The sequence below is a fragment of the Gigantopelta aegis genome, chromosome 10 (assembly GCF_016097555.1).
Source record: "Gigantopelta aegis isolate Gae_Host chromosome 10, Gae_host_genome, whole genome shotgun sequence".
NCBI classification, from domain to species: Eukaryota; Metazoa; Mollusca; class Gastropoda; order Neomphalida; family Peltospiridae; genus Gigantopelta; species Gigantopelta aegis.
In genome coordinates this window covers 71,130,266-71,153,893 of record NC_054708.1, presented here as the reverse complement: position 1 = coordinate 71,153,893, position 23,628 = coordinate 71,130,266, and the positions used below count along the sequence as shown (strand labels likewise).

Genomic DNA, 23,628 nt, shown 5'->3' with positions numbered 1-23,628 from the left:
GGTAAGGGTAAGCACACATGATGTTTTTGTTGCAACTACTACAGGTGTTTATTAATTCTGTATAGGGGCAGGACGTAGCCCAGTGGTAAGGCGCACACATGATGTTTTTGTTGCAACTACTACAGGTGTTTAATTAAGGCTGTATAGGGGCAGGATGTAGCCCAGTGGTAAGGCGCACACATGATGTTTTTGTTGCAACTACTACAGGTGTTTATTAATTCTGTATAGGGGCAGGATGTAGCCCAGTGGTAAGGCGCACACATGATGTTTTTGTTGCAACTACTACAGGTGTTTATTAATTCTGTATAGGGGCAGGACGTAGCCCAGTGGTAAGGCGCACACATGATGTTTTTGTTGCAACTACTACAGGTGTTTATTAATTCTGTATAGGGGCAGGATGTAGCCCAGTGGTAAGGCGCACACATGATGTTTTTGTTGCAACTACTACAGGTGTTTATTATTCTGTATAGGGGCAGGACGTAGCCCAGTGGTAAGGCGCACACATGATGTTTTTGTTGCAACTACTACAGGTGTTTATTAATTCTGTATAGGGGCAGGACGTAGCCCAGTGGTAAGGCGCACACATGATGTTTTTGTTGCAACTACTACAGGTGTTTATTAATTCTGTATAGGGGCAGGATGTAGCCCAGTGGTAAGGCGCACACATGATGTTTTTGTTGCAACTACTACAGGTGTTTATTAATTCTGTATAGGGGCAGGACGTAGCCCAGTGGTAAGGCGCACACATGATGTTTTTGTTGCAACTACTACAGGTGTTTATTAATTCTGTATAGGGGCAGGATGTAGCCCAGTGGTAAGGCGCACACATGATGTTTTTGTTGCAACTACTACAGGTGTTTATTAATTCTGTATAGGGGCAGGACGTAGCCCAGTGGTAAGGCGCACACATGATGTTTTTGTTGCAACTACTACAGGTGTTTAATTCTGTATAGGGGCAGGACGTAGCCCAGTGGTAAGGCGCACACATGATGTTTTTGTTGCAACTACTACAGGTGTTTATTAATTCTGTATAGGGGCAGGATGTAGCCCAGTGGTAAGGCGCACACATGATGCATGGTTGGTCTAGGATCGATCTCCATTTGTGCTCACATTTGTCTATCTCTCCTTCCAGCCAGTGCACCATGACTGGTATATCAAAGGTTGTGGTATGTGCTATCCTGTGGGGTGGTGCATATAAAAGATCCCTTGCTACAAATAGAAAAAAAAATGTAGCAGGTTTCTTTTATAAGACTGTCAGAATTAGCAAATGTTTGATATTCAGTAGCTGATGATTAATAAATCAGCATGCTCTAGTGGTGTCGTTAAACAATAATCATTAAATATTGTGACTGATATTCAGTAACCGTGGCATATGTTTTTTTATACACATATGTATGTTACATATTTATATAATATTTAATTTTGCAGTATTCTATTGAGATTCCTATATTTTAGTAGATTTGGGGGTTGTTGGGGTTTTTTTTTACAGAAAATACCTTTCACATTTACCCAAACAAGCTTTATATGCAATCCTGTCCCTAGCTTGATGAAAACATACAGTCTTTGACCATTTTAAAAAAAAAAAACATTTTGCTAAAAGTACTAACTAAAATTATCTTGAGAAGATTGTTTTGTCATTCAGCAGTTGTTATATTTTTCATTCCAGTAAACTGAAAATTGTCATATATACTGTATGTTTTGTCCTGCTGTTACTGATGATCTGCATCAAACATTCCTTTGAATACCAATGTTAAAGGTTGACTGTATAATAAAATTATGAACTATAAGCTGTACGGTTTAAATTTAGTTTCACTGTATTCTTTGTATTCCCAATAACGAATGAAGGAATATTTAACGACACCCCAGCACATCTTAATAACAAATAAAAAGTGTTATTCCTACTTTCACTTTCATGTAAGAGCTGCAGAGCGTCTTACAAAATACTTATGTAAAACATTCCAAAATGTATCTGAAAACAAGGATGATATGTAACGTCATTATAATGTTTCCAATGTCTTGGACCTTTTTCTTTTTAACTAAAAACAACTTTTCAATAATTTTTATAAAATTCAATTTGTAACTTTTATTGGAAATGATAAAATATGTAATGATATTTGACTACAACTTGGCAAAACATTTTTGTCTAGTTTTTTTATAACTTTATTATAAAGTTAACCTTGAACACCGATTCAGAGGTGACGTTACATGGTTCTGGTATCTGTATATTTGTGACCTAAACAGTATGTATGGCATTTAGTATTAGATAGTAATATCCTATAATCAGGGTTTTATTTCTCAAATTTGACTTGTCATCTTTGCTTTGACTTTAGGAATTTAAGCATTGTTTTACCAAAATATGGGAAATCTCAGTTTCATTTCAAAAATGTCTATTAAGATATTTTAGAATTTAAAAGAATAATACTATACATGTCATGTACTTGTAATTTATTCAAATTAATATTTCGATTTAGCATTATTACTAAACATTATAGGGGAAGGAAGGAGTGTTTGTCAAGTGTTATGTATCATTTTCAAAAAATATCTTTCTATAATAATAAAAATGGGAATTATTCACATTCAGATTGGGAATTTTTTCTTCGAAATTGGGATTTAAATTTTTTTTAAATGACATAGCTTTTGGAAAATAGTGGGAAATTGTGCCAATTATCGAGACTAGAAACATGACTGATAAAACCCTGATAATGGTTATATTACATGCTCTGCACAAGATATTACTTTACCTCACCATGCTATGTACTTAATAATGCTGCATTTAGCTTCTTGCAAGTTTGCTGACAGATCCATCTGATTGGCATGCTTGTGAGCATGGACTGGTTTTTAACACATTAACATTACAGATTGAGTGACTATTATTCTCAGTTTGGGGCACCATCTACTGATGATTATGATAGAGCAAGTGTTCATAGTCAGTCTCGGGGAAACACCCCTGCTCTAGATGATACTGGCAGACAAAGGTAAGAAAACAAACACCTGTAATAACAAGATAATTAATAGGTAGGTGTTGGTATATATGACACTGTCGTTTTGCTTGTTTCACATTTAAGCATTTGGTTGGCTGGGTACTAAGACCGTCACTTTATTTATCAACTCTCATGTTACTCATATACACACAACAATCTACTGTCTGTTAACATTTCACCATTGGGGGGGGACGTAACCCAGTAGTAAAGTGTTCGCTTGATGCACGGTTGGTCTGGAACATACCATTTAGATAATGCTCCTGAGCACTACAAACGTCACCACCTACTGACCACCATGACAGTCACCAACACAAGTCACCATCACAGCTTGGCAAATATTCACATTGTAAATAACAGCAGAATCTCATTTATGTATTTCAGTAGAATATTCATTATGGTTGTTTTAGGCATTAATAATATTTTAGACATGTAGATTTGTGATTTTGTATGACAGTTTAAGACTACCGTATAATAACACGTAATGTTTTGTCACATCTCAATTGCTTCTGTTGTGATACATCCACTTCCGTAAATCATTTGTTTTCTCTCTTTTTGAAGAAAAGCAAATGCACAAAAATATATTTATTTTTCAATTGTTTTATTTGGATTGAGTGATTTATTTGTTGAGAGATTATGGCAAGATGTTTGTAGTTACAGTTGAGAGGTCTGTTCTATATTTGGTCGGTGGGCCCATTGGGCTATTTCTCATTCCATCCAGTGCACCACGACTGGTACCGTATATCAAAGGCTGCACGGTACATTTATGTGCTATTCTGTCTGAGGGATAGTGCATATAAAAGATCTCTTGCAACTAATGGAAAAGTGTAGTGGTTTCTTCTCTAATACTATATGACAAAATTAACAAATGTTTGACATCCAATAGCCAATGATTAATAAATCAATGTGCTCTAGTGGTGTCGTTAAACAAAAACAAACTAACTCTTTTAACTTCTGTATTTGGTTGAGAGGTTATCAGCTTCATATTGCATTTTTAGGATTCTTAATGGAATATATGTCGATTAGTTGTTAGAAATATGTGACATGGACATTTGTAGTAAGTCTTCTAATGTGTGTCTCATTTTGTATGAAAGATTCCACTTATTGGCACATTCTAGTAGCTAATAAGTATTTAATGTGGTCAGTAAACAAAAATTCATATGATAATAACATTCAACAGTATATTTTTTTCTAAGTAAAACTCACTCAGAAAAGACTAAACAAGTACATATGTATATATTTATATTGCAGGCTTCTAGAATTTTTATAACATTCACTAGCCATGGGATCAGTGATTTTAAAAATATACTAGCCATGATTAAAAATTCACTAGCTCTACTTTAAGTTAATACAATTTTACTAAATAATAGTAATAATCAAATATGTCACCTAAAGAGGGAGATAGACCTTAAAACACTAACATTGGGGGGGTTGGGATATTTATATTTACAAAATAGACAGCTGCAACATTTGACGTTTTTTTTTTCACTAGCCGTCGGGCATGGCAGTATTAGTTATTTACTAGCCCAACATTGAATATCACTAGCCATGGGAGTGGACTACCATAATCTGGAAGCCCTGATATTGTTCATTACAAAAGCATGTGCATGGGAAGCCACTTCTTCAGTGACCGTGTGCTGCATGCGAAACCAAGGCAGTAGGCCATGACTAGTTTTCCAATGTGTGGTTAATATCAAGTCACAACTAGCTCTGACTGCTTCTCTGTATCTTGTAGAACATGCAGTATTTATAATGGTATGTCTAAGATTAATAACCATTATTATAATTATTATAATTAGGTCATATATCAGTTAGTTATTATACCATCTTTAGTTAGTTCAGTTTTCATTTCCTGGTTGTTATATAAGATATATAATAATATGTAATAATAATATATAATAATATGTTAATCAGTATGCAATATGAATAATTGTTTTTAGACACATACACATACATGTACAAAGTATTATTGATATTTTTTACTTCAGGGAAATCCCTCAAAATTGAATCCTTAGTAAATCAGAATTGCCCCAAAACTTGACGTTTTACATGGTATCTTTTATATATCAGTAGAAAATAGATAAGAATCTCTCCAAATCAGATATCCTTTAAAACCAAACTTTTTGTTTGGTCCCATGTTCGATTTGGATGGGTTTCATCGTATAAGCATTGCTCTGATCTCTGCTTTTGTATTACATTATGATTAACTGCATGTATTACATTAAAAATTGATTACTAATGTCTGATATGCTATAGCTTATCATTTAAATATATTCCGTAATTATTTATTTTTATTGTAGTGCTGATTATTATGGCCATCACTCTCGATCATCAAGTCGCCATGGTTACAATGAACCTGAACGTTCACAGCAAGGTTACGGGTCCTATGGCTACGACAACTACGCATACGGCTATGACTCTTACTACGGTCAAGGTAGCTACTACCAAGGTGATTACTATCAACAAGGTAAGACCATCGTCTGATAATGTGACATATACAGGTTATTACCCTCATGTGTTTCGGTATCGTCAATATCATATATTATGAATAAACATTTTTATTATGGGTGCCTCTGGCAAGCATAATACAATATTTTTATTCCTAATATATAATATTGATGATACTGAAACACACGGCGTGTTTTTGTAAACTACTTACACAACTTTAATTCCAGTCAGCCATTACTCAATATTCAAAGTACTTAAGAATATGTGACATGTTGTTGCTTTGAATGGAAATGACGTCAAATTTGAATGACGTCATTTTGGATATCCTTACATAAAAATAAACTAGTTCTTAAGTTGTTTGTTTTCTAACACTGGACAGCTTCTAGTGTAAAGTTGCTATTGAAATATTTTTGTTTGATGACTATGAATGCATACGTCAATTAAGGAGTGTCACCGTAGTACATTTGCTTAGTTGTCAATAAACCTAGTGCCATGACCTCTATTAATTTACATCTGATTTGCAAAGTTATCAAATTCCGAAAATATGTGATTTGAAAAATATTGTATACTTTAACTACACTAATATGCTAGCTATTATATGATAAATATATATATATATATGGTCTTCAAACATTCTAGATTACCATTTTGACAAATCACTTTTTAAATTGGTACTTTTGAATACCTTTGCAAACTGGGAAGGGGAGGAAGGGGAAAGAGGATTAATGATAGTGTATTTTTTTTAATAAAATGAAAATTTGAAAAAATATGTGTGCAAAATCAGTACTTTTAAATTATACTTTATAGGAGGTGCAAGGGAATAGCCAACAGGAGTACTCTTTCTACACATGAATGTTGATCATTTTGAATGGACCCTTAAAGGGACAATCGGGTCAAATATGAGCCTTATGTGTTGGAAAGATACATATCTGGACAACCTACATATACACATGCTGACAGTTTAACAATTGAAAAACGTGTAATTTTGGAATTCATTAAAAAACAAACATGATTGTTCCTACTAACTGTGGGGACGCCATTTTGTTTCTTTTTCGTCACCTCTGGTACTTTGGCTTGAAATAGAAGTGATGTCACCACCTATTACTGCTGTATGCACTGAGTAAACAAACGCAGTAATTTAAGGGAAGGCACTTCGCTTTGATCAGTCTGACTTGTAAAACAACATAAATGCCCAGATAATTAACCAAGCGATAATTTTCTTTTCTTTGGAACTACATGATTGGTTAATTCTGTGATTTTAGATGGGACAATGTACTTAATCAATAGTATTGAATAATCATTTACAAACCCTGTCAACTTACCATTTTAGGGGTTACAGGTTATTTGTTAGAAAACATTTTAATTTTCTTCAGCAATATTGGACACTGTTATCCTCTGTGGGATGGTGCATATAAAAGGTCCCTTGCTATTAATGGATAAATCTAGCGGGCTTCCTCTCTTAGGTTGACATGCAATAGCCTATGATTAATAATACAAAGTGCTCCAGTGGTGGTGTTAAACAAAACAAAGTTTAACTTTTTGTTATTTGTTTTGTTTGCAGTTGAAAAGCCTACCGGCAGGTTGACACCACCAAAGTACAGCATCCCGCACGTGAGGGCGTGTTTTGGTCCGAACGGTCAGCTGGTGAAGGTCCTCCCAAACCGGCCAGCCGATGGGCAGCCTGCGCTGGTACAGGTTGAGGAGCTGGGCCTCGTGTTGTCCGACACTAGAGAAGCAGATGATCTCAAGACATTCCCCGGCCCCCTCACACAGTGCGTGTATCATGTGTACATTATGACAGGGCTCCAAAAACATTCCCAGGCCCCCTCACACAGTGCGTGAATCGTGTTTACATTATGACAGGGCTCCAAAAACATTCCCCGGTCCCCTCACACAGTGTGTGTATTATGTGTACATTATGACAGGGCTCCAAAAACATTCCCCGCCCTCTCACACTTTGCGTGAATCATGTGTACATTATGACAGGGCTTCAGAAACATTCCCTGACCCCCTCACACTTTGCGTGAATCATGTTACATTATGACAGGGTTCCAAAAACATTCCCCGCCCCCTCACACTTTGCGTGAATCGTGTGTACATGACAGGGCTTCAGAAACATTCCCTGACCCCCTCACTCCGTGCGTGAATCATGTTACATTATGACAGGGCTTCAGAAACATTCCCTGACGCCCTCACACAGTGTGTGAATCATGTTACATTATGACAGGGCTCCAAAAACATTCCCCGCCCCCCTCATACAGTGCGTGTATCATGTTACATTATGACAGGGCTCCAAAAACATTCCCCGCCCCCCTCACATAGTGCGTGAATCATGTTACATTATGACAGGGCTCCAAAAACATTCCCCGCCCCCCCTCACACTTTGCATGAATCATGTGTACATTATGACAGGGCTCCAAAAACATTCCCAGCCCCCCTCACACAGTGCGTGTATCATGTGTACATTGTGACAGGGCTCCAAAAACATTCCCAGGCCCCCTCACACAGTGCGTGTATCATGTGTACATTTTGACAGGGCTCCAAAAACATTCCCAGCCCCCCTCACACAGTGCGTGTATCATGTGTACATTGTGACAGGGCTCCAAAAACATTCCCAGGCCCCCTCACACAGTGCATTAATCACGTGTACATTATCAGGGTTTGTACGCGTCCTGGAAATCCTGATGTGTCTTTGAATTTTGTGATTTTAAAATCTAGTCCTGGAATGTCCTCGAAAAAGCATTACTGGAAATTTAGGCAAAAAATTTTGTGGTTACTTTTTTTTACATCTTTACTTTTGTTGTCTTCATAACCTGTCTTAAATTTAAAACAACAATTTGTTATATAAACATTCATTGATTGAACAATTGATGTCCTGGAAAAGTCTTGGAAATGTCCTTGAATTTTATGGGGGTTTTTTAAGTGTAAGAACCCTGATTATGTCAGGTTCCAATTTGACAGTGGTCATGTAGCAAATTGCCACACTGCCCTGTGTCGTATGCTCCAATGCCCTGAAAATTACACAGAATCTTACTGCCAAACTGGCCATGCCTTATTTTCATTGTTAAAAATTGGTCATCATACTCAAACGTGACTCTTGAAACATGAAACTGTTCACATTTATTTTTAATGGGTGCTTTTGTGTTATATTTGTGTGTTATATACAGGCACAAGCCTGTAACATTGTTTTATAATGTTTTAAGATGTTCACTATGGTGATATTTACTGTTATCAAATGATTGTGTTCATTAGCATCTTTGGTTTTTACCCTTCCTATCTAGGGCCTCTTGACTGGTGTATCAAAGGTTATTGTGTACACTGTACTGTCTATAGAAACATGCATATGAAAGGTTCTTTGCTTGATGTCTGTCTCTGTCTGTTGTCTCTGTCCCTGTCTGTCTCTGTCTGTCTGTCTCTCTCTCTCTCTCTCTCTCTCTCTCTCTCTCTCTCTCTCTCTCTCTCTCTCTCTCTCTCTCTCTCTCTCTCTCTCTCTCTCTCTCTCTCTCTCTCTCTCTCTCTCTCTCTCTCTCTCCTCCCTCCCTCCCTCCCTCCCTCCCTCCCTCCCTCCCTCGCTCTCTCTCTCTCTCTCTCTCTCTCTCTCTCTCTCTCTCTCTCTCTCTCTCTCTCTCTCTCTCTCTCTCTGTCATGTGTCAAAATATTTTACAAAATCAAATAGACATTGAGTTCAAAATGTGTTGCAGTAAATAGTAAATGAATATTGCTTTGCTTTCATTGGATTCTTGAAAACTTGATCAGTTTGACCTATTGGTGTGTGTTTCAGATCCGACACCCACAAGACCGATGTGTTATGCTACTGTCAACAGAAGTCCAAACAGTGTGCAGAAGATATAAACATGTTAGACAGGGAGTCCGCCCAGCTGATGTGGAAACTACTGGAACGTCTCATCAAGCAAAACGGGGTACTAACCACATTTCCATCATTAACACCACAAGAAAAACAGGAAAATAATTTAATAATCTTATTTTTTAAATGGATCATGCCTGCTATATTATTGCATTACTTTTAGTCTAATATGGTTAGAAAGGGAAACTATTGTTCACTGCTCAATTTTGATGGTTAACACAAAACAATTGTTGCAGGATAAAATGTCTTTTTGTGCCTTAAGTTTGATGGTGAAGTACTTTTGTTACTAGTGACATTATTGTAGTAAGTAAATATGACAGTTAATTAATTTTTGGTTTTTGTTTGAGAGTGTGATAGGGACTGATATTGCTGATTTGCTAGGATTTCGTTTTAGACTAACATGTTGTTATTTTGTTTTCAGACTGATAGGGACTGATATTGTTATTTTGTTTTCAAACTGATAAGGAGTGATAATGTTATTATTTTGTTTTCAGACTGTGGTAGGGACTGATATTGTTGTTATTTTGTTTTCAGACTGATAGGGACCAATATTGTTGTTATTTTGTTTTCAGACTGTTAGGGACTGATATTGGTATTTTGTTTTCAGACTGTGACTGATATTGTTTTTATTTTGTTTTCAGACTGATAGGGACTGATATTGGTATTTTGTTTTCAGACTGTGATAGGGACTGATATTGTTTTTATTTTGTTTTCAGACTGTGATAGGGACTGATATTGGTATTTTGTTTTCAGACTGTGATAGGGACTGATATTGTTTTTATTTTGTTTTCAGACTGTGATAGGGACTGATATAGCTGACTTGCTGCTGGAGGACCATGAGCCGTCCACACACGAGTACAGCATGATCGGGATGAAGATCTCCCGCAGTTTGGATGAGCTGGACACGCCAGATGATGACAATGATGAAGAAAGCACTCCTAAAAACAAACTGGAAGTTGACCGATCTCTCGTCACCAGGTCCACTGTGCTGGAGGAGGCAACTGACCGCTTCAGAAATCTGGTGCTTTATGGAAGGAAAAAGGTACACTTGAAGAGTTCAGGCGCAAAACGCAATATAAATCATTTTCTTTCTAGTTTTTAGTTAAAGCCATTATTGTATGTCAGTAAGGGCTAATCGTAGGCCCGCTGATTTGCTGCAAAAACGTGATTGATCCTTATGAAATTGTATTGGATAAAACCTGTTTTTTTTATCAAAACGCGATATACGCCAATTAAAAAACCTATTTTTACTGAAAATTAAAAATGGATATATCGTGTTTTACACCTGAACTCTTTACTTGTTGGTGTGATCTCAGTTATGTGGTTGTAGAAGATCACATAGGTTTCCTCCATCTGTCCATCTCTCTTTCTGTTTGTTCCACATACAGTTCTCCAGACTTTTTTTGCAGTGCCTCAACATATTGAGCTGAAATTTTGTGTATAGCCTTATCGTGACTTTTATGGCTATTTATCCATTTTTTACAGAGTTATGGCCCTTGAATTTAGGAGATACAAAACAATTTGGGCTCTGTAGACATGTATTGCTTTAGCAGTACTCTCAGAATGCTTGTTATCCTAGAAAAATTAAAATAGTAGAGCTGACTATGCTAACATGCTTCATGTTTTCAGTTTTGAAATTTTTTATAATCGATTACCATCGTAGCCTAGTGGAAAACGCTTTCTTGACAGAGTTGTGGCTCTTGAATTTAGGCGATACGAAAATATGTTGGCCTCTGTAGAGAAATGTATTGCTTTAGTTATTTGTTATCCTAGAAAAATTAAAATATTAAAGCTGACAAGGCCAACAGGCTTCATGTTTTTAGAGGGGTGAGACATAACCCAGTGGTAAAACATTTGCCTGATGCACAGTCGGTCTAGGATCAATCCCCGTCGGTGGACCTATTGGGCTGTTTCTCGTTCCAGCCAGTGCACCACGACATATAACAAAGGCCGTGGGAAAGTGTGTATACAAGATTCCTTGGTGCATTAGGAAAAATGTAGCGGGTTTCCTCTGATGACTACGAGTCAGAATTAGCAAATGTTTGACATCCAATAGCCGATGATTCATTAATCATTGTGCTCCAGTGGTGTCGTTAATTTTTTTCTTCATGTTTTCAGTTTTGAAATTTTTTATATTCAATTACCATTTTATATTTCAGGATGCTTTGGAGTGTGCCATGAAAAATCACCTATGGGGTCATGCCTTGTTTCTAGCCAGCAAAATGGACACCAGGACACATGCTAATGTTATGATCAGGTAACTTCTTTTTTTCTCTCAGTCTGCTGAAATACGATTTGATTGGGGGTTTTAGATGGCTCTAAAAAATTGCAAATCCACGCATACATACCTACTGTATGAAATTTAAAACAGTTTTGCATCAAAATTGTTCACAGATGGTAACATGAATCGTCAATTTTTATAGATGTTTGACAATATCCATTTATAGCACAAAACATTTGAGTGTATTAAACATGAGGTTGTGTTTGTGTTTTGCATCAGTGAATGATGTTATAAAATGGTTTTAGCTACCATTGCTTGAAGAGCCGTTGGCTCTATCGTTTGTGAATTGTCATAAACATGCACAATATGCTCATTTGAGATCTAATTGTTAAAAAAAGTTTTTTGACAATTCGAAGGCAATTATGGCAAGCCTCAACAAGTTGCCCATTCATAGCGATGGGATAAAACCAGTATGTTATGTCATTATTTATATTATTTGTTTTAAATTTGTGGGCAAGACTTAGCCCAGTGGTAAAGCACTCGCTTGATGTGCAGTCGGTCTGGGATCGATCCCCATCAGTGGGCCCATTGGGCTATTTGTGGCTCCAGCCAGTGCACCATGACTGATACATCAAAGGCCATGGTATGTGCTATCCTGTCTGAGATCCATTGCTGCTAATCGAAAAGAGTAGCCCATGAAGTGGCGACAGCAGGTTTCCTATCTCAATATCTGTATGGTTCTTAACCATATGTCCAATGCCATATAACCGTAAATAAAATGTGTTAAATGCGTCATTAAATAAACCATTTACTTCCTTCCTTGTTTTATATTTTGATTTAACAAATTCGATAATGGACTCACACTGGAATGAATTTTGGTTGAGCCAATTTACAGATATATAGAGTATTTCCTTAAAATTATTAAAATATGGGTAATTAAGGAATATTTTATTAGCCAAAGACTAAATTGTGAATGGTATATTCTACTGTACATTAATTGTGAATGGTGTATTCTGCTGTACATTAATTGTGAATGGTGTATTCTGCTGTACATTAATTGTAAATGGTATATTCTGCTGTACATTAATTGTCAGTGGTGTATTCTGCTGTACATTAATTGTCAATGGTGTATTCTGCTGTACATTAATTGTAAATGGTATATTCTGCTGTAGGTTTGCGAACAGTGCTATGAAGATGAACGATCCTCTGCAAACTCTCTATCAGCTGATGTCTGGACGTCAGCCGGCCGCTGTCACAGTAAGACCAGCTTGATCATTTGTGTATGTGTTTGTCTGTGTAGGTGTCTGTGTAGGCATGTATGTATAGGTGTGTTTGTTTGTGTAGGTGTTTGTGTAGGTATGTCTGTAGGTGTGCGTTTCTGTGTAGGTGTGTGTGTCTGTGTAGGTATGTCTGTGTAGATGTGTAGGTGTAGGTGTAGGTGTGTCTATGTATGTGTAGGTATGTGTGTCTGTGTAGATATGTGTGTGTCTGTGTAGGCTTGTGTATGTCTCTGTAGGTGTGTGTGTGTCTGTAGGTGTGTGGTCTCAGAGCGTTGCGGAAATATTGAAGCCTAGGCTTCTGTTTAGAGATTTATGTCATCTTTGATGTATTTCAGTGTGTATCCGATGAGAGGTGGGGCGACTGGAGACCTCATCTTGCGATGATCCTGTCAAACCACTCATCCAAGCCAGATCATGATCGGAAATGTATCTCTATCCTTGGAGATACACTAGGTAGGACATGCAGCATTAAATAACAAATCTCAGACAGAACATTGATTGGATTAACAATAAATAATTCTGAGGCCGTGGTAATAAAACGGTTACTGGGGAGTTGTAATTTGGTGAATACCATGTTGTAATAGTCTTTCATAATAATGGTATGTTATATAATATTCAGTCTTTCATAATAATAATAATAGTATTATATAATTTATGTGATGTTTTAATTTAATAACAACATAGATTATAGCTGTATACTTTATCATTACATAACACAACATTTATCGCTTCATTAAATATAATGAAAAGATAGACTTAAAACGGTGCTATTGCTCTGGCAGTTATGGGTTACTTTCAGGAGGCACTTTCACAGATTTCAGTAGAATTTAGTTCACGAACAGTAGTCCGTACAAAACCTCTGAAACAAAATTGTGGACTTGCATCTTGATGTAATCTTTGAGATACAGTGCACAATTTCACAAAACATCATAAGCCTAGTTTTGCATGTAAACGTAAATCTACGACTAAACCACAATTCGTATTATTATATTATAGCACAACAAATCTAGTTAGAAATACGCATATTTCATTTTCTTTTGTCCATAAAATGCTCCACTTTCTGTAATGATGTAATTTTCTTCGTGAAATAGATGTTAAACACATGTAAATGTATAACCGGTATAACTGCTAGTCCAAGACATAAACTTGCAGTGTTTTGTGAAATGAACTCCAGATCTTTCAAATTTGACCCCAAAATATTGTAACATTTTCACTTACTGATGCAGATAAAAAAATTAATTCAAAGGAATTTTCAAAAGTCTTGAATACACAAATCAATTTTATATGTCAAACACACAGAGGTGAACCTTATAATCATACAGTTCAACATGACCTTTGACTCGTGACTCCCAAGGTCCTCACAGGTTTTTCAAAAAACTTTACTCAATATGTTTAATGTAAAGAATTGCCATTGAGAAATTAATTTGAGGTAGAACATCCCAGCTTCATTTTAAATTCTGCTGAACTAATAATGCTTTTCTTTAAAGCCACGTTGGTGTGGGTTTGTTGCTTTTTCAGCATCTAAGGGATGTTTGCATGCCAGTCATTTCTGCTACATCATGGCCCAAACAGGTTTTGGGACATTCAGCAAGAAAACATCCAAGCTTGTGTTGATTGGAGCAAGTCATAAGTAAGCTCATAACCTGATATTGCATCCAGTAATAATTTCTATATAGTATATTTGGATATTATTTATTTTTATTTTGGTATTATGAAATAAATGTTAAAATATCAAGTGTCATTGTTTCTGACAGTAACAGGGAAAATTTTGTTGAATATCGCATCTCGATTTGTTATGCAATTTTCAGAGAATGCTACACAATTTTTAAACATTAAACAATATTCAATTGACTAGAAATTTTGCTAATCAAGTTTTAAAAACAAATAATTCCCAGAGTAATGGATGTAGGATATCAGCATTTGTTTTTAATTCATGCTTCATGCTTCAGGCAAATAAATAAACCTTTAAAATAAATATTTCTCCAATCTGTATGTGACTGATAGTTTTTCTTGTGGACTCTTTTATTGGACTCTTCATTTGTGTTATTAATTTCTTGTGAAAGGCTATACGAATTATATTTTAGATTTGTTTTGTAGGAACAAAATTGTAACTAGACTGTTAAATTTGTGTACGTGTTTTAAAATTACAGTTTGCCACTGGAACAGTTTATAACCAATGAAGCCATACAGTGTACAGAAGTTTATGAGTATGCCCAGTCACTCAGCAATCCAACATTCTTTTTACCACTTTTTCAGGTGGGTAGCCATGTAAACTAAAATCAATATTCTCACAGGTGTCAAAATAGTCTAGGATGGTCGGTCAGGTTACCAGGAGGTTACAACGTATCAAGAAAGTCAAGAATGGTACTTCGTTCTCCACAAAATCTCATTAAACTAAAACCATAATTTTGTTCAGCTAAGTGTTATTTAGAGACACATTACAGTATCTGTACAATGAGAACAATGGTATGAATGAATCACAAAGTATTAGTGTGTCTGTGAAGGGTTTTTGTAGCAATAATAGAAATAGAAATGTGTGGTAACCTATAGGTTATTGGGTCTGTATTTTGTCTGTTGTATTTTGTAATTCTTCTGTCACTGACTGTTAATTGGTTATTAGGCACACGGTACATGTGGATGTAAGTGAGTGTGAATTGATGTAACAGTTATTAATTACAGCTGTTCTGTATTTGGGAACAATTTCCAGCTAAATGTATATCTCTAGAAATATTATTATTGGAATTTATGTCTATTGCTTCTTTCAGTGACTGATATATTTTCATTTTCAGGTGTACAAGTTTATATATGCTGCTAGATTGGCAGAGTATGGCTTTCCACAAGAGGTAGGCTGTTAGATTCGCAGAATATTACCCAGCTTACTGATATAAGCTACGTTTCCATATATACGTTTTCCGTGTACTTATTGTATGAAACTGCTAATCCATATCCATATTTATCATTTCCATACCCTTGCACGTATAACAATCTGTGAAGGCATAATGACAGAAATTGGTAAGAACATTGGTCAGTTTCCTGCTCATATCATTGTTGCTGATTTCTTCTGGATGATGTTATTTCTTGTGGGATTCTGTGGTTCAGTGATTGTAAATCAGTGAAAAATCACTCGAAAAGTGATTCCAAATTCATATACACAGATCACTCACGTTCACAGTTTGCATGGAAACACAGACATGGCAGACAAATTACTTGATAATTTACAGATTTACTTATTCACTGATTCTCGGAACCAGACAGGAAAAACATACATCTGGAAACATAGCTTCACTCATAAACTCAGAAATATTGTGCTTGTTGCAGTCTCTTATACGGTACAGTTTATTTTTTAAGTTAATCTTCACAGTAGAATAAATTTTTATTACAGAAATATTGCCCTTGTAAGCGTTCTCTGATGCCTAAAGTTGTTTTTCAATTAAACTTCACAGCACTTTCCAATGAATTATTACACAGTCTAAGAGAGCTTTACATGTTCTCATTTATATTAACATTTGGCTACATGGACATTGTGTGGACTCTTCCTCTTCCTACATGATGAAGAAAGCTTATTTTACATGGATTATTCCTTATTTAAGGCTCTACATTACTGTGAAGTGATCTCAACAGCAGTGCAGCACTCACCAGCCTGGTTCCAGCCAGCCTTTGTCAAAGTCTTGTATGAGGTTAGTGTACAAATATTCTTTCAGAAAACTTATTAACATACGTTTAACATCAGTAAGAACATATGGAGCCCCTAATGTGCAGTCAGTCTAGGATCGATCCCCATCAGTGGGCCCATTGGGCTATTTCTCATTTCAGCTGGTATGTCAAAGGCTGTGGTATGTGTTACCCTGTCAGTGGGATGGTGCATATAAAAGATACCTTACTACTAATGGAAAAATGTAGCGGGTTTACTTTCTAAGACTATACATCATAGTTACCAAATGTTTGACATTCAGTAGCCAATGATTAATAAATTAAATGTGCTCTAGTGGTGTCACTGAAGCAGGACATAGCCCAGTGGTAAAACTGCTTGCTTGATGTGTAATCTATCTGTAGTTGATCCCAGTCAGTGGGCCCATTGGGCTACTTCTCATTCCAGCCAGTGCAATATTTGTGGTATCTCAAAGGCTGTGGTATGTGCTATCCTGTTGGTGGGATGGTGCATATAATGGAAACATGTAACAGGTTTTCTCTCTAAGACTATATTTTAGAATTACTATATGTTTGACATTCAATAGCCGATGATTAATAAATCCAATCTGCTCTGGTGGTGTCATTAAATTAAACAAACTTTTAACTTTGTGCCAAGCACACAAAACACACTGATGCAAACCTTTATAAAAATGATGTTTGACAAAAAGCATGAAATACATAACATTGTGTAGTCTGTGGACTGAGTGGTGTTTTGGTTTGGCAGATGGCCAATCGTTTGAAGTTCCATGATCCTCAGCGACTGCAGGAGGGCGACGATGCCGATGATGCTGTCTGGTTACAACAGCTGCACAGGATTTGTCTCGGCTACGAGGTACGCTCACCTGTCATTCACGCAGGCAGACTTTACACGTTTATCTGCTGTTACAGTATTTTACTCGTCTGTTTCTGGGAGGTTTTTCTGTTGTTTGTCCAGAAACTATATATTCTTTGTCCTAAACTTACAATATTGTTTCACTAATACTGTACTTTATAATCTAAATGGGGACCACCATTTTAGACTAATTTACAACCCTTGCCCTGGGGGCAATCTCTGTATCTAACCAACCAGTATTAAAATTACAGATTTGTTTTCCCTTAACCCACTTTCATCACTGTATCATATTTATCTGTTAGTTGCAATCAGACTTGATGTCACTTGTTATAATTACATAGAGTAATTGTTCCCAAAACCACTTGCTCCTAATAGGACATGGGCATACCAGAAATTAATGGAAACAGTTTACTTGTTCCATGTATTTAGTCCTGGGACCCTTGGAAGGATTTGTGTAGTGAGTAAATTTTAATAATATTTTTTTTTACCAAAACGGTGAAAAGAATGAAAAGATCGAATATGTTAAATTTATGAGTGTAGTAAAAGAGAAAATATACATTAGCATTGTTATTAGTCCTCTACTGGTCCAACTGAAGGGGACTATTGGTTTCATCTTCATCTGTCTGTCCGTCTGTCTGTTATCCGTCCATTAGTTATCTGGATGTTTTTTCACAATGGTCTCTTAAATTTTGTATATAGCTTTATCATGTACTGTTACAGATCAGTTTTGACTTTCATAGCAATTTACCCATTTTTCACAGAGTTATAGCCTTTGAACTTAGGAGCTACGAAAATGTGTTTCCAGACTTGTTTTTTGTAATGCCTCAAGATATTGAGCTGAAATTTTGTATATAATTTTATCATGTACTGTTACAGATCAAGTTAAACTTTTATGGCGATTTACCCATGTTTTTGACAGGGTTATGATCCTTGAATTTAGGAGCTAAGAAGATTTGTTCGGCCTGGTAGGGTACATATATTGCTTTAACAGTACTCTCAGAATGCATGTTGGAAAAATCAGAATAGAGCCATACATGTGTAAAATACTGACTTTGTCTTCGTGTAGGATGGGTCAATACAGCCGGTGTCTGGTAACGCCACTCCAGCGTTCATGGTGGGAACATCGGCCAGCAGTGACAGTGGTGACGTGAACTACACTGGTACACAGGACTACTCGACTGCGGCCTATCAGCAGGAGCAGCAGGGCAGTGGCTACCAGTTTGGAAGTCATCAGCAGACCGATGCGGGTCAGTACGCGAGTCAGCCTGCTGGACAGCCTGGACACACCGGTCAGATTCCAGACATACAGAATACAGTGTACAGCAGTCAGTGGCAGAGTCAATATGGTACACAGTTACAGGCATAGCATGTTTGCTCATAACTTGTTTAACACACAGAGTACAGTGTACAGCAATTATTGGCAGAGTCAATATGGTACACAGTTACAGTCTTAACATGTTTGCTCATAACTTGTTTAACATACAGAGTACAGTGTACAGCAATTAGTGGCAGAGTCAATATGGTACACAGTTACAGTCTTAACATGTTTGCTCATAACTTGTTTAACATACAGAGTACAGTGTACAGCAATTAGTGGCAAAGTCAATATGGTACACAGTTACAGTCTTAACATGTTTGCTCATAACTTGTTTAACATACAGAGTACAGTGTACAGCAATTAGTGGCAGAATTAATATGGTACACAGTTACAATCTTAACATGTTTGCTCATAACTTGTTTAACATACAGAGTACAGCTCACAGTGACAGAATCAATATGGTACAGTTACAGTCTTAACGTGTTTGCTCATAACTTGTTTAACATTCAGAGTACAGTGTACAGCAATTAGTGGCAGAGTTAATATGGTACACAGTTACAGTCTTAACCCGTTTCCTGCCGTTGATGTGTATGCACATCAAGCGTCATCACAATGACGTCACTTTGCATTGTTTTCATTTAAAAATCGTTTTCTAAATTAATTGTTGACATTTTTGTCAAAAACAGAGTAAGAAAATGTCAATAAATAGTCTTAGAATGACATATCCAAATATTTGCTAAATTGCTGTTGTACATCTTATGTTTAAAAAAAAAAAAAAAATGACCTGTCGAATGGCACGTGCTATTGTAACTGTTTGTTATTGTTTCTTGTTTTTTTGGTAGTGGTTTCTTTTATCTCTACAAAGTTGTCATAATATACTATTATATATTAACTACATTATGACAGTTGCATTAAAATAGAACAAGTATCACTATATGATCGAATATGCACATGTGCTCGGTGTTCGTCGTTGTTTTGTTGTGTGTTGTTTTTCTGCCAGTTTTTCCTTTTCAACATTTACATTGGTATTAATCACTACGAAGTGGATATATATTTGTTCTCATTTTTAAAAAATGAATTACAAACGATAGGTTACGAATATCTGCTGAAGTAGTCTGGAGAATATCGTGACCTACATCATTTTTAATAACCAATCACAAAACATTCTCGTTGCGTATCACACATAATTATGTGGTGCCACCAGTTTTTTGTTTTTATTATTGAAATAGATTAAAGCATGTACTATACTGTACCAGTCGTGGATCCAAGGATTGTGTGTGTGTGTGTGGGGGGGGGGGGCATGCATGGCTTTTTATGAATAAGCGTATATAAGCAGTGAATGTTTTGTATTAATGTTGTATGGTGGATGACAATTTTTTTTAAATCAGGCATGAGTGCTGGGATTTTAGGTAGGGGTGTCTGGAGAGCGAAGTATATAGGGGATTTCTGTAATGCTCCTCCGGAATATGTATTGTATTTGCTTTTGTTTTTTTAATCTGCTCGAGCAGGGACCGGAAAGGGGGAGGTGTCGACCCATTCCCTGCACACACATCTGCAAATGTTATAAATATAAATTAATCATCATGAGGTAAACTGTAGTTGTGTTGCACTGATGGATCTATTGTATTTTGATAAATGTATTAGTACCAAAATCTAAAATTCAGGCGAATACGACAGAGACATTCGGGCAAATTGAGCTTGTCTGAAACCGTTTCATCATGTACTAGTATTTCCAACATTTCTCCCACAATACTAGTTGTAATTAAATCCATGTAAAATTGTGTAGTGCTTCGTTTGAAACCCTATATTATATATAGCTGGTTTGCAGTAATGCTAAAACTAATAAATGGGTTTTTTTTAGTTGTGGTATTTTCGTTTAATTCGGGCACAAATTAGCCTGCCCTTCTCCCTCTCCCACCCCTACAAAACAAAACGGGATCCCGTATGCTTATGATTGGTACATCAGGCCTGTACGGTACCAATTGGTGTGGATGCATCGGGGGTATACACACCTTCACCGCGAGGTCCAATTTTTTTTCCCATACAACAGTTATCGACCATTTTTTAGAACATCGACACAGTCCTTTTTCGTGTTATGCAACACCCCCCAAAAATCGTGCGGTAACTATATGAACCTATATAAAATGTGAAAATTACAGTAGGATAATGGTTTGCAATAGATTCAGAGTAAGTAATCACGTTTTTTATTTTTTAAATACGGTGATAACTAAACAAATTTAAATAACAATTAAAAAGAAAAAAATTCCACATACTTTAGCAGGGCGGACACTGTTGTGTAGGCAACAACCCGAAACATTGTTTTTGTCTCAAAAATCGTTAAACAAATTATTTAATGCAAATAAAATGTTGTATTCAGGATGTAATAATCACAAATCATAAAACGATCCTATATTGTTGATAAAAATATCAAAGAAAAATCGCAAAAACTTCTAAGTGTAGTTGACCTATATTATCGACACTTGACCCAGATACAATACTTCGCGGGACCAACTGCCAGTTATCTCTTTTTCTTTCACTCTGTCAATAAACATGTCAGAAGAAGTTGCACAAATATAAATTCATGATTCTGATAATAATGTTTCAAACATTTACTTGTGTGACATCTCAAGTGACCTATTGCGGTAGGGAGCACATTTTCTACATCCGCTCGGACTACTGTGCGTCACGCAAACGTAAAATAATAGAAAAATAGTTTATTGATACTGATGTTTTAAGTATGTAACCTCCCTGAAATGACAGCAAAATGGTGTCTTGCACCTTCCATGCTCATTGGTTCATTGTTTAAATCCTAGTTACAGCCCTGAACAGCTATATAGGGTTGCAAATGAATCACTACATATTTTTACATGGATTACAGCTAATATTGTGTCAGAGTAAAATGATGGAAATACATGGTGAAAATGTTTTAGGCCAGCTCATTTGCCCGAAATGCTATACCTGGATAGTATTCAAATAATATATAAAGGCAAATAGATGACCAGTGTATATAACTTGTGAATGTCCCCTAGGTGGGGATGGAGTTCACAATAGTTATATAAAAATTGCATATCTGTGACCCATTTCCTTGTGAATTTGGTCATTCTACCCCTCTCCTAAGGGTGGGGCACAAATAGGGGAAAATTAAGCCAATTGTCATGTCCAGGAATACCAGTACAAATATCAATTTTGCGAATTTCGTTAATGTTATGTCCCCTGCCCCCCTCCCCTCAGGAGACCATCTATTATATAGACAAATTCATTTAAAATACTACCGGTAGATCATTTCCAACCAAATTTATTTGGTAGTTACTCTCACCATTGGAAAACCCAAAACTATGAATTTTGTCATTTTAATCCCCTTAGGGAAATGGGTGCTCCGCACTCCATGTGTTTGGTAGTTGTGGTCAGCAATTTACTCAGGTGACCATTTAGATTTATTTTGTATCATGCATAAGTATTCAACACCGAATACACATTATGTATACGGTACATATTAAATTTTAATTAGGGCTCACATGTTGATGTTTGTTTCTTTGGGTTTAAAACATTTTTTAGATGAATGGACATTTTTCGTTTTTTTTTCACAATTGTGACCGTGTGAAGCACTATTGCAAGTATCTTGTGTCACAATAAATTACTGAAATGCATAAAATCCTTTTTACTATTTCTATTATTCTAATATCAGTGTCCAGGGTTTTTGCCAGAGGGTATGAAGGGTAAAATTATGTACCCTAAAATCTTGGGAATTAATGGATATGTTTTAATGATTTTTAGAACAATTATAGTAAGATAGCTGCTGCTTAAAGTTTGTACATGAAATGCAGTGTCCAATTTAAAAATATTCCAAACCTAGTAGCGGCAGTTATGATCTGGAGTTTTCAAGTACCCTCAAATTATTGATTACTGGTGTCCTTTACTTTTGACCTTATGACCCAAAAGTTGCATGCACACAGCAAATAGTTTCCAGTTTTACATACCTTACCATGGTAACCAATAGTTTGCATTGGTTACCATGGTAACAGTTTCGATCCTGGGTACCATGGTAACAGTTTTTAACTGGTTACCATGGTAACAGAATTAATAAGCTTCATATATCTTTTCTACAGGCATAGTACAATTATGTCACTATACCGGGGTACATTGTTTTTTTCTCAGTCCTTGAAAATTATATGTTTTTTTAGAAATTTGTTTTCTGTTTTGCTTTGGTTACCTTGGTAATAGAATTCACAATTTTCACCCTTCTCTTGTAAACAGCCGGGAGCTTATTACATCATTATACAGTGATTTGTATTCAAATAAATTCATTTAAAACATTTCATATGGGGAAACGGTTCCTCTTTTTGCATTGGTTACCATGGTAACAGAATTAATAATGTTCATTTGAAAATGACAGGAAGTGAAAGGGCATATACCTTTTTTAAAATCTTGTGTCATTTGACAAAGATATATAAAGTAATATAGATAGTATACATATTTTTAGTGTCTAGGTAATGTTGGACACATTGTCCACAAGTTACAAAAATGCGTTGATAGTAGTATGTGCATTTGACCCTATTATTCAAAAACTAAATTGGCTGTCTACTTAATTCTTTTTCTAAATCGAGTAGTATGGTTAATAGATCACACCACAGACTTAAATTAAAAGCAAAATATTAGTTTTAAATTAAAGTTTTCATAATTATTAATAAAAAATGGTATATTAAAAGTTGCAGCTGTTGCCATGGTAACATAAATAATATAACTGACTAAAAAATGTTAGTGTTATGTAGGTGGATATTCTTAGTATATATGTGTATAATTTCATGCTGAAATGTCAACTGATTTTAATAATATTACCAGAAATGTATAATAGTTAATGTTGGAAATTATGTTCATAATTTACAAAAATGCATTGATAGTCGAATGCTCATCTGACCCTATTTTTCAGAAAAACCGTGGTTGTCGACTTAATTTTTTGTTTACATCAAGCATTATGGTTAATAAATCACAGCTTAGA

The 23,628-nt window shown here is 35.9% G+C and overlaps 1 protein-coding gene across 4 annotated transcripts in view; it reads left to right on the top strand.

Moving 5' to 3' along the window:
- Positions 1-23,628, top strand: part of LOC121382790 (protein transport protein Sec16A-like) — a 73,439-nt gene that overhangs the window by 19,299 nt on the left and 30,512 nt on the right. For 3 of the 4 annotated variants that reach the window (XM_041512394.1, XM_041512395.1, XM_041512393.1), the window contains exons 5-18: positions 2,859-2,975; positions 5,279-5,445; positions 6,988-7,198; positions 9,208-9,346; positions 10,085-10,333; positions 11,451-11,548; positions 12,685-12,769; positions 13,128-13,245; positions 14,311-14,422; positions 14,943-15,048; positions 15,582-15,635; positions 16,383-16,469; positions 17,207-17,314; positions 18,381-18,660. In XM_041512394.1, coding sequence (XP_041368328.1) covers positions 2,859-2,975; positions 5,279-5,445; positions 6,988-7,198; positions 9,208-9,346; positions 10,085-10,333; positions 11,451-11,548; positions 12,685-12,769; positions 13,128-13,245; positions 14,311-14,422; positions 14,943-15,048; positions 15,582-15,635; positions 16,383-16,469; positions 17,207-17,314; positions 18,381-18,660 — 1,931 coding nt within the window. The remainder of the gene's footprint in view (positions 1-2,858; positions 2,976-5,278; positions 5,446-6,987; positions 7,199-9,207; positions 9,347-10,084; positions 10,334-11,450; positions 11,549-12,684; positions 12,770-13,127; positions 13,246-14,310; positions 14,423-14,942; positions 15,049-15,581; positions 15,636-16,382; positions 16,470-17,206; positions 17,315-18,380; positions 18,661-23,628) is intronic. The other variant, XM_041512396.1, reaches the window with a different exon arrangement.